This window comes from Microtus ochrogaster, unplaced genomic scaffold (assembly GCF_000317375.1).
Source record: "Microtus ochrogaster isolate Prairie Vole_2 unplaced genomic scaffold, MicOch1.0 UNK26, whole genome shotgun sequence".
Taxonomy (NCBI): domain Eukaryota; kingdom Metazoa; phylum Chordata; class Mammalia; order Rodentia; family Cricetidae; genus Microtus; species Microtus ochrogaster.
In genome coordinates this window covers 3,939,533-3,950,868 of record NW_004949124.1, presented here as the reverse complement: position 1 = coordinate 3,950,868, position 11,336 = coordinate 3,939,533, and the positions used below count along the sequence as shown (strand labels likewise).

Genomic DNA, 11,336 nt, shown 5'->3' with positions numbered 1-11,336 from the left:
GTCCTCCATCTCCTACAGCACTCCTCCCAGCTCCTCCCCGTCCTCCATCTCCTACAGCACTCCTCCCAGCTTCCAGCCCCTACAGTACTGCTCCTTTGATGTGTCTCACCTTGGGGAAATTGAGAAAGATTGGTGTCTCATTTAGGACTGAGCACTCAACATTGGTTATATTTTCTGAGTACTTGTCCGTTTTCTGAAGATTTATGATTTATTTATGTTTGTGTGTCTGTCTGTCTATTTGTCTGTCTGTCTCTGTGTGCATGTATGTGGGTACCTGTGGAGGTCAACAGGGAGTGTCTGATCCTGTGGAGCTGGAGTTACAGGCTGTTGTGAGCTGCCAGCTGTGGGTTCTGGGAGCTGACTTCAGGTCCTCTGTAAGATCAGCAAGCACTCTCCAGTCCCTTGAATGTTCTTGATAACCTTGTGAAAGAGATGTTTTTAATTCCATTTTGCTGTGAAAACAGAAGTTCCCAGAGCTTTACCAATGCGCCTGAGGCTGCGTGGTTAGCAGGTGGCACGTCTGTTGGTTCCTGAGGGAACAATCTGATCTGTGTGTGGCAGCATCCACAGAAGCCATTGGCTTGAGTGTTCTGATGCAGCGCTGGGCCTTGATTCGTCACCTAGCCTCGCTGAGTCTCAATTGTTTGACCTATAAAGTGAGGGTCATAACATCTGCTTTCTTGCTCTATTTCCGGGGTAAATGGCATTCTTGGAAGCATGTAGTCCAGGGCCGGATGCACAGCAACACAGGGCTGCTGGACACCACGTTCCTTCCTTTAATCTTTCCTGGGCAAGACCATCAGCGATGCCACGTGTCCACCCTGAATCCATTCATTTATCCACACTACTAACCTTTATTGACTTATTTATTGCTGTGCACCAGTCATGGTGTTTGGCCCTTTGCATTCCCTTGTGAGCGTGCATGTGTGTGCATGAAAGTGTGTATAGATGCTTGTTTGTGTGTGGGGGGGTACATGTGGAGGCCAGAGACCAACCCCAGGTTTCATTCTGTAGGTGCTGTCTACCTCGGTTTTATGAGTCAGGGTCTTGATGGCCTGAAGGTCACTGAGTAGGCTACACTGGATGGCTGGTGGCCCCAGGGTTCAATGGGTCTCTGCTTTTCCAGTGCTGGGATTACAAGGCCACTGTGCCTGTCTTACCTCCCCCTCCCCCCCGCATGGGTTCTGGAGGTTTGAACTGGGATTCTCTTTGTAGACAGAGTTGCTCTGTGTCTCAACAGTCCCAAATAACCATTCCGAGACTTGTTGCTAATTACAAATGCATGGCTGATAGATAGCTCAGGCTTGTTACTAGCATTTTACCAACCAGGCCATTTCTCGGGGCTTTCTTTAGACCCTGCAGGCTGCTAGCTGACCTGAGTCTCATGTTATCTGAACGATAGAGGGCTTACAGGAGTATCAGCTCCATCCTATCTCATGACTGAGGGATGCTGGTCCCAGCAGGCAGTGGGGTGGCTACAGAGATGGTGGAGGGGGCCCCAGTTGTGCAGTGGGGGGGGAGGCTTTCTCTGAACCATCTTCTTGATGGTCTGCAAGCCAGTCTCAGTGGGATCCCAGGGCCCTGAGCAGATGGGTGAGCTTGGGATACCTCCACCCAGGGGCCCACTCCAGGGTCTGCACCATGGCCATCATAGCCTTCACAGGCTGGGCCTCTCTGGGTCTCCAGACCCACAGATGTGTTTGTCCTTCCACCTCTGGATTTGGAATGCCTTTCTCTGTTTTCCCACAGTCGACATCTCAGACAATGGTGTGGTCCCCCTAGGTGCCTACCTGCCCAGATACTGCAAGTGCCCCTTTGTTCCCCTGGCCTGACTGGTGTGTCAGTGTGTAAGTACTTGCCCCACACGGGTGGCAGTGAGCACCCACTTTGTTCTTCCTCCCTGGGTGACAATAAGGACTCTCGTAGAAACAAGGACCCATAGTGAGCCCTGGAGGAGGCCAAGGGACCTCTGAGCTAGGTGCAGTGACACACGCCTGGGAGCTCAACACTCCAGAGGCTGAGATGGAAAGATCTGAGTTCTAGTCCTGCCTGGGCTACATACTGAGATCCTATTTCAGAAAAGGAAAACAAAAGGGTGTGTGTGTGTGTGTGTGTGTGTGTGTGTGTGTGTGTGTAGAATCTAACTGAACTTCTGCATCTCCATCTCCTGCACATGGACACTTATGTCCGTCAGTCTCTGTGAAGGGTGGGAAGGCCATTTCCACTGTAACTCTCAAGATGGCATGAGGGAGCCTTTGTGTTTTGTTTTGCCCTGCCTTGCTGCCCGAGCTGTTTGCTGTTCTCTTTGGGACAGTAGTTCCCTGGGAAACAAGGTGAGCATGGGCCCTGGCTGTGTGGTCTGTGAGAGGCCCAGGGGTGGCTGAAGTTTGTTCTTGAGGCTGACATACTCTGGAGCCAATGCTAGCTTAGTTTTCTTTCTACTTGAAATCTGAGTCCCTTCCGCCCTGTACCTTCATTCTTGCGGTCAGGGCCATCACGGAGCCGCTGTCACCACAGCTTTCTGGAAAGGAGCAGAAAATGTTTATTTGAGGGAAACTGAGGCCGAGAGAGAAGGAATCAGACATCTAGGACAATGTGGAACATGGAGGGGTGAGAATAAAATTCTGGCTATTAGAATCTCCTGCCTCATTGAACCCTTTGGGTTGAGTTTAAATTATTCAGTAAGTAGAGGACATAGGCCTTTGTAGCCAGAACAGTGTCTTGTACAAATGGGACCTCAGTGAATTCTGCCTAGGGCACAGTGGCTGAAAGTCCCCTGAGCTAAATCCCCGAGCTCCGTGTGCACTGGAGTTCCTCATTCTGACTTTTGTCTGAGGGACAGGGATCTTTGTAGGCCCACCACACCCTGGGCCTGGGTGATCTTCCGGTGTTAGGGATGGGGTGCCACTCCTGGCTGTCACTTGGGACATGACTGCTTGTCCATTAGCCAGCATGGCCAACCTCCTCTTGGGCAGGTGCGTGGGAGACCCTGCTCTGTGGATCTCTGGGGACTAACGGGTTGAAGATGCAAACTTGCGGGGTTGCTTGATGATTGCACTGTGGGAAGCTAAGTGACGGCCCAGTGGTTCCTTCCTGTGAGTTCCCAGGCACGGAGGAATGAGGCTGACCCAGTCTGTGGACATTGACTTCTAGGGGGCAGCCAGCGAGGACAGTCCTATTCACCAGGCATTGCAGTAGCAGGATTATAAAAACGAACTTGTTCTGTGTTCTTGGGCAACTCCTAATGGTCTGTTTAGAAAGGAGCACTTTGAGTAAACCGAGGCACCAACGACTACCTTGGCAACCTCAGGGGAGAGAGGGGGAGCTAAATTTTTACTGTGGGATGGACCTGAACTGTAGGCCAGTGGCTCAGTCCTGTTTGGACATCAAAAGTCACTTTGGAGTTAAAACGACAGACACACTCTTGTAGCCTGCTTACTAGAGTAGTTGAGCAGGAGGGGGATGGACGGATGGACGGGCGGGCCCAGGTGGTGGTGTCTCTCTGAATTTTAACCAGACTCTAGGTGACGGAGATCTTCTGCCAGGCTTTCAAACAGGAATGTAGATGAATGGGGCTAATTTACCTAGATTGTCCACAGATACCGTGATTCTCTGACGAGAGTCAACACCTCCAGCCTCCAAAGCTCCAGACGCCAGCCTGTGGGCTTTCGTTTAGACCCAGAGTGGTACTCTGGGTCTTCCAGGAAACTGCTGGCCTGGCCGGCTCATTGAACCTCTTTTTCACCCTTGACCAAAGGGTGAGGACTGTCTCTGTGGGCTAGAATTTTCTCATTAGCTTGGAAGAAGTGCTGTCTTGCAGGTCTTCCTGGTTGCGGTTACCACCATGTGGCTAAATCTTTCTTATCCTGGTAGTTACTGAGGACAATTCTGGGAGAGAGGACCCAACTGCCAGGCAGGGGCACAGGGTTGGGTCAGGACAGCTGCCTGAGCCTCATCCAACCTGTCAGACCAGACGTTGCCAGGAATTCCCTTACCTTCGGAGGCTGGCTTCCAGGCTGGTTTTCTCAGCTCCTGAGCTGGGGGTCGTGGTGTTCTTGCCTGACCCCAGACGGCATCTGGAGGGAAACACTCTCAGGGGTTGACACTGGGAGGCCCAATTCTACCACGACTCAGGTCTGACTGTGTCCCGCCTCCACTTGTTTCAAGAAGGCCAGGATAAAGCTGTGTGGAATTTCAGAGCCTGCAGTGAAGCCCAGTCAGTCAGGGGCAAGAGCTGATGGCTGACCCTGAAGGCTTGAGGGAGATGAAGAGGCTGAGAGTGGCCAAGGTGGCTCAGAGTCTGAGAGCGTTAGAGGTGTAACTTGTCCAGTGAAGTGAGAACAAACGCCATGCTCTTCTTACCAGTGTAAAAAGGCCTAACCCGAAAAGCAAACAAACCCCCCAAAAGCTGGAGGACCAATGTTGGGAAGACCCTGCCAACACCCCAACCTTGAGCTGAGGATAAGCATCTGTCACAGGCTCCCAGGCAGCTCCTGAGGCAAGGACTTCGGAAGAAAACAGAAAATACTAGGAAAGAACAACAGAATGACACCTTCCCTGAGGCTTGAAGGCATCCTGTGAAAGTGACAAGGAGTGACAGGTTGATTGGGCTCCATAGGGATTCCTCTCCAGGGTCACATGGTTCCAGGGCTCTGGGAACTGTGGCATTTCTGAGAGAGGACAAAGGGCATCATGGGTCTGGCATTGATCTTTTCACCTCTGCCCGGCTTTAGTTCTGGTAGATTGCTGCAGAGGGTTTAAAACTATTTTGTTTCTTGTTTTTCTTCCTTCCTTCCTTCCTTCCTTCCTTCCTTCCTTCCTTCCTTCCTCCCTCCCTCCCTCCCTCCCTCCCTCCCTCCCTTCCTTCTTTTCTTTCTTTCCTTGCTCACAGGGCCTGGATGTCACAGACCAGCACTCTTTGGACCCCCGAGGCCTGCACTCAGGGTCCAGGGACAACTGCTACCTCCAGACAGCCTGGTGGGCACCTTCCCCACCTAGGGCATGGACACCCATGATGAAGTCCCTCCAGGTAGGGAACCTTGATGGGCTGGGTACATTCCTTGGATAGTTTAGGGGTCACCCACTACTGGGGAGATGCATCCAGGTGGCGGCTGGCCACATGGTGGTACTGGCTGTCCTGACTTCAATTGCCTTGTCTGTCTGCAAAGCTCCAAGGCCTGCAGGGGTTTGGAGTGCTCTGCGGTCTTTGACTGGCTTTGTATCTGCTTTGTTGCAGTGGTTTGGTTCCTTGAAGGGTTAATTCCATCTTGTGGTTGTGAGCCTGTGGGTGGCCAGATCAGGAGACAGCCCAGATACTCTGATTTCTGGTAGAAATTGAGGGATTTACCTCTGCCCCAGATGAACTAGATGACTCTCAAATGTGGAGTTACTACTAACCTTGGATACACACACAGAGACAGACAGACAGACAGACAGACAGACAGACAGACATATATAAGGGAGAGGCAGGTGATGGATGCTCTGAGACAGGGGCTTTGCCAAGGCCAAGGCTTTTCTGCTAAGGGATTTATCTGTCGTGGGTACCAGAGGATGGTCAGGGAAAGCAGCAAGATGCACGGTGACAGAAGCCAGGGCTGTGGTCAGCAGGGGTCATTTTACTGGTTGCTGGAGGACGGGGACCGAGGAAACTGAAGAAACTGTAGCTAAAGGGCTTGGACCCAAAGCCGGAGGGAGATGGAAAGCAGCAGAGACGGAGAAAGCAGCCATGAGGGAGAAAGCAGCCATGAAGCAGGAAGAATTTGATGGGAGAGGGAACCTAGTGAGGGTTTGTGGAATTTGTTTGAAGTCACTGCCTGGCTGGCACCCCCATCAGTGGGCCAGGCTCTGGTGTGAGGTCTTCCAGCAGAGACCCCAAGGGGGAGAATGACAGTGAGCATGGGTACTCCTATGCTTCCTTTATACCTTAGTTCTGGTCCCAGAGGACTCTAATGTACCATTATCCTGTGATTTTGTCCCCAGCCAAAGTTCTGGCTCCAGTGGCTGTGAACTGTGGGAGTGTTCCTCGGACTAGCGCTGGGCTCCAAGTGCCCCCACCTGGAAGCATTGACTCTAGTCTTCTCGCTTATGGTGAAGGTGAGAGCCTGCTCTGGTGACTGGGTCACACCAAATGGCCCTGGTGGCCTCTCTGGGGTCTTTGGCATGGGATTGGAGATGATCCTCTAGAAACTACCCAGTCAAGACCACTGGCTGGAGCTGGAACCACAGAGCCAGGAGGAGGATGGGATGACATCTGGATGTTGGGACATTCTCCAACTAGAGCAGGTGTTTTTGTATCGTGGCCCTTGTTTAAAATGTTCCTAGAGACTAATTCCTAGCACAGTGGAGGAAGTAGAGGATCAGAGTTCAAAATCATCCCCAGCTACAACGAGTCTAAAGCTAACCTGGGTACATAGACTCTTGTCTAAAAGAAAAAGAAGTTAAAAACTTACAATTATTCAAACTTGTAACCATTTAAATCTGACAAAACATTTATATACCAACTTTTATGTGTGCAGAGTGATGCCTAGTTTTAAAAATCATTTTAAGGAGTAGAGAAGAAAAAAAAAAACAAAACAAAAACAGAGAACCAGGGGGCTGGAGCGATGGCTCAGTGGTTAAGAGCATTGCCTGCTCTTCCAAAGGTCCTGAGTTCAATTCCTGGCAACCACATGGTGGCTCACAACCATCTATAATGAGGTCTGGTGTGCTCTTCTGGCCTGCAGACATACACACAGATGGAATATTGTATACATAATAAATAAATATTTAAAAAAAAGAGAACCACCCCCCAAAAAACTTAAACAAAAAGTATAAATGAACAAAAAATGTCTCCTTAGGGTATGAGGGTCTCCAGGGATGGGAACCTGGGATTCCTCAAACTCCAGCAAGACCGGGCTGGTCTCTCTAGGGGCCTGCATCTTGGGTTTAGGAATGTGCCAGGCTTGAGTAGCCCCACAAACATGGCTGCCTGCTCTGATGCTTGCCTTGACTCCATTCAGCCCCTCTGTCACCTTCTGCTCCTGGACTCTCCACTCCCGTGTCCAGCTATGGACTGCTAGGGCAGGGCTCAGTCCCTCTGGTCTGAGTGGAGGCTTCCACGGCTCTGGTACTTATGTTCTCTCAGGTTGTGGCTGGTCAGGGAGTTTGGCCATCCTTGGGTTGTACGCCAGCTCCAGCTCAACCTCTGCAGACTGAGCATCAGGTCTTAGGACTCAGGTCCAGGGATTCCACGAAGTGAAACAACATGGAAGCACCTCTGCAAGCACCCTGCCTACACTTCCCGTTGCTCTTCCAGGTTTTAGGACTCCTCCGGGTCTTGTAGTTTGCTGTTGCCTTCCTTCTATATCACTACTCACAGCAGTGAGTGCATTGAACATTTCTCTCTGTGACTTAGGGCACATCTCATATTTCCCTTGAACCTATGAACAGCATATCACATTCCTCTGACTGAAAGTCCCTTAGTCACAAAGCCTGTGCTCCACTCATCCCTGTCCCCCTGCGGTTTGGGCCTTGCTCAGTACACTGGCAGTGCCTACTGAGCGCAGGGCTTGAAGTCTACAGGTGAGCACAACTTGTTCTGAAGGCCCGGCTTGTCCTCTGGATCCACGTTTGATATTGTCGGTGCTCAGAGGTTGGCTCCTAGAGCCTGGTGGATGCATTCCCAGGGCAGACAGCCTTTTCCCTACGTATTTAGCATTTTTTGTCCATTCTGCATCAAGGCTGCCTACAGAGCCCCCTTTATCCCCTGAAGACTTCATGATATGGATCTCATTCAGGGTTATGTGTCTCGTGGCTCCACTAATCAATAAACGGTCCCCAGGGAGGTCTGAAACTCACAGAATGATTGGGATTCACCAGGCACATGGCCGACTTTTCTATGGAGACAACACAAACAAGCTCATGCCTGCTGCCACCTTGGGTCTTGGCTGGGAAGCCACTGCATGTCTGTTTCTCCCAGCCTCTCTGCAGCCAGTGTCAAGTGTCCTGCTAAGTGGTGAGAAGCCATCACAGCTCTTGAGTGGACACAAGGACCAGGGCAGTCGCACATTGGATGCTCCTTTGAAAGGCTGGCAGGCCAGGAATGGCTACTCCCGAAACCTTGGCGCTCTGCCCTTGGAATCAGAGGCCAGCAGTGTGGCCCGGGACACTATTCAGATTAAGGACAAGCTCAAGAAGAGGCGGCTTTCAGAAGGCATGACAGCATCTTCTCAAGGTGAGGCGTGACTCCGCTACTACCTGCTCTGAGGTTCAGTCTCTTAGGGGTTCACCGGGGCTGGTCAGAAGGCTTCTACTGATGGGTGCTGCTTTGTGGGATATGTGGGGGATGGTGAGGATAAAGAGTAACAGATACTGGGAGAGAGCAGTGTGTCTTTGAGGCCACTTTAGGAGTGTCAAGGTGGCTCTGCCCCGGGTTAGTGGCTGTGCACCCTCAGCCCCTGTGTCTGCTTGGCACCAGACTGGCATTTTGTGGAAGCGTACAGAATGGCTGGGATTCACCAGGCACCTGGTTGACAGCCTATGGAGTCTATTCCCTGGGTCTTAGTGGATATCTTATTATGTCCACATCTCTGACCAGGACATAGATCACAAACAACTAAAGGGAGGAAAGATTTACTTTGACTCAAAGCTTCAAGCCATGGTGGGAAAGGCAGGGTGGGGCAGCTTGGTTCACGGCAACGGGTGCATTGTGTCTGAGGCAGTTCACAAACCAGGACGCCCGAGCACAAGGCTGGACCTAGGGCCCAAGCTGTAACCTTCAAAGGCCTCTCCCGAGTGACCTACTTCCTCCCTCCTCCAGCTGGGCCTCATCTCCTAAAGCCTCCACAGTTGCTCCAAATAGCACAGCCAGCTGGGCAGAGTGCCCTAAACACGAGCCTGAGGAAGGACATTTTAGATCTGAAGTGAGGAACATGGAGGGTCACAGAGCTTCTAGCCAGGGTCAGCTGTCCCCTCTCTAAGCCCAACACTGCTTTTGTCTCCCCCCCCATGCCACCTTTGACTGAATTCTATGGAAATGAAAAGGGACCCTCAAAACCCTCTGCTTGTCTGCTGTTATGCAGGGTGTAGGGTGTCGGGTTAGAGGGAGCCCTGCTGTCTCCCCTCAGCATCCCTGTTTCTCCCAGGACTCAAGGTTGTAGGTTAGTATGGAAACCCCTTCTGCTCCCCATGCTCCAGGTCCTAACTCATTCCCCATCCTACCCTTGCTCAGCCTCTCTGGATCCTGGGGGAGGCCCCAAAGGAGTTCCTCTGAGGAGTACCATCCCCCATATCACCTCACAGAGGCTGTTGAGGGTGGCCAGGCCAATGCCTCCCATCCAGAGTATCCCTACCACCCCTGAGGCCAACAGTACCAAGGAGAAGGACCTGGACCCTCCTGGGGGCAGACAGCATCTCCAGGACTCAGGAGCCAATGGCCGGGAGGTAAGGAGGTTCCGCAGCTCTGGGTCTTTACTGAAGTTATCCTATCTGCTTTTTTTTCCGTTACCAACCCTTGTCCCGGGCTCTGTGCATCTCTGTGAGATTGAGATCAGATTGGCATGGAGAGAGACTCAAGGCTGCCATTACACTTCTCCCCAAAATATTCCAGACCCCCACAGCTGGCCTGGGAGCTCGGGTGGGGGCGCTACCTGAGAGATACAGGGACTACAAGACTGTCTGTCTTATAATTGGTAGCCCCAGGGATTTCCCTACTATTCATGTCTTGGGATTTGCCTGGTTTTCTGGACACCTCTTGTTTAATGCCAATGAGTTGGCATGGGGGACCAACCCTGCCCCCAGGCCCTATTTTGTACATCTGTAAAAGCAGAGCTCTGGATCGGGTGTTTTAGAGGGCCCCTTCTAGCTCTGATAGTCAAAGATTCTTCTGAGATGAGAAGAATGCAAAAGGAAATAAAAACAACAGAAGAGCCTGCCAGCCTTCCCACTGGAGTGGCCAGGAAGAAATGACCTGAGGGGGCTGGGGTGGGGCTAAGAGCCTGGGCCAGCATCCTTTCCCCAGCAGGCTTCTGGCGGGAGACACTCTGTGAGGTTACTAGGAGCTGAACTTACTGAGTCATGCTTCCAAGGACCAGGCTCCCTTCCCCTCCAGGTACAGATTTCCAGGCAATACCTGCATTGCCACGATGAGAAGATGCACAAGTCTCTAGGAGGCATCGTGATCCCGCCCATTCCGAAGGCCCGGCCGCCCACAGGGACCTCTTTCTGCATGCCCGGCTCCCTGCCCAGCTCCCTGGGTCCAGGCCAAGATGTGCTTCCAGGACCAAGGGCCCCACATACTCGGTAAGGGGTCAATCTCAAATCTCAGTTCTGTTTATAGACATCTCTCCTGTAATTTGTGCACCCCCAACCCCCAAATTCTCTTGGACTCCTCATTGCTAAATCACCATGATAGACACAGCTTTGAGGTGTCAGGCATGGGACAGGTAAAATGCCCCACCATGAGCCCCAGACCTATGGAAGCCGGAGCATTGATGTTGGGGCTTCTCTGACTCATGAAGGCATAGATGACAAGCGATGTGGGCAGCTTGTTTTCTAGTTTCTTAGTGTCTACAGTTGCCATGGTGATGAATAAAATACAGTTTGTTTGAGGACATGATCAAGTTCATGGAGGATCTTTATTACTATGTATTTTCTTAACTGCTGGATACGAAAACCAACACCATCATCACGTATATGAGGGTGTGCATGTGTGTGCATGTTTGTGTGTGCATATGTGTGAGCATATGCATTTTCCATGAAACTTTTGGACTTAAAGAGGGGCTCTTTGTACCCAGAAACAGTTGGGGCAGAGACTCTGAGTTACTGGGAACCTTTGGTTTCTTTGGCAGATTTTGGTTTTCATTTTAGAGGAAGTAGGGAGAAAGGGAGAATGCATATTACCATGGCAACACGAGGCACCTTGTGCTTCCCCAGATTGCCCTTTCGTGGAGAAGCTGCCCTTTGCTGGCACCTTCAGCAGTCGGACTGTGGCTTCCTGTGCCCCCGTCCCTCACTGAGTGCCCTCCCCATACCTCTCACAACAACAGGATGCACAGAAGCTCCCACATGTTCTTGTCCCTGTCATTCCCTCCCACGATGCACTTACAGCTGCTTCATAGTGTCACCCAAAGTTCCTGACCTGCCATCTCCACCCCTTGCTGTCCAGCCTGGCCTGATTTCACCCCCCATGCAGCCAACCCTTCTACGTACGACCTTCTCCTTCCTGCACCCCTTGCTAGCCCTGAGAGGAGCCTGCTTGGTTTGACCTTGGGGAGCCCCTCACCCTCCTGTGCTACGTACAGGGTCCATCTCGCGCTGTTGTGGGTGTGCTGATTTCCTGCTCAGAGACTCACTCCTAT

General features: G+C 51.7%; 1 protein-coding gene across 1 annotated transcript in view; it reads left to right on the top strand.

Annotated features, from left to right (window-relative positions):
- Positions 1-11,336, top strand: part of Togaram2 (TOG array regulator of axonemal microtubules 2) — a 51,272-nt gene that overhangs the window by 4,260 nt on the left and 35,676 nt on the right. Inside the window, 5 exon segments of the mRNA XM_026789669.1 lie at positions 4,892-5,029; positions 5,980-6,093; positions 7,958-8,212; positions 9,209-9,420; positions 10,088-10,278. Of these exon segments, the coding sequence (XP_026645470.1) occupies positions 5,002-5,029; positions 5,980-6,093; positions 7,958-8,212; positions 9,209-9,420; positions 10,088-10,278 (800 nt within the window). The 5' untranslated portion in view covers positions 4,892-5,001.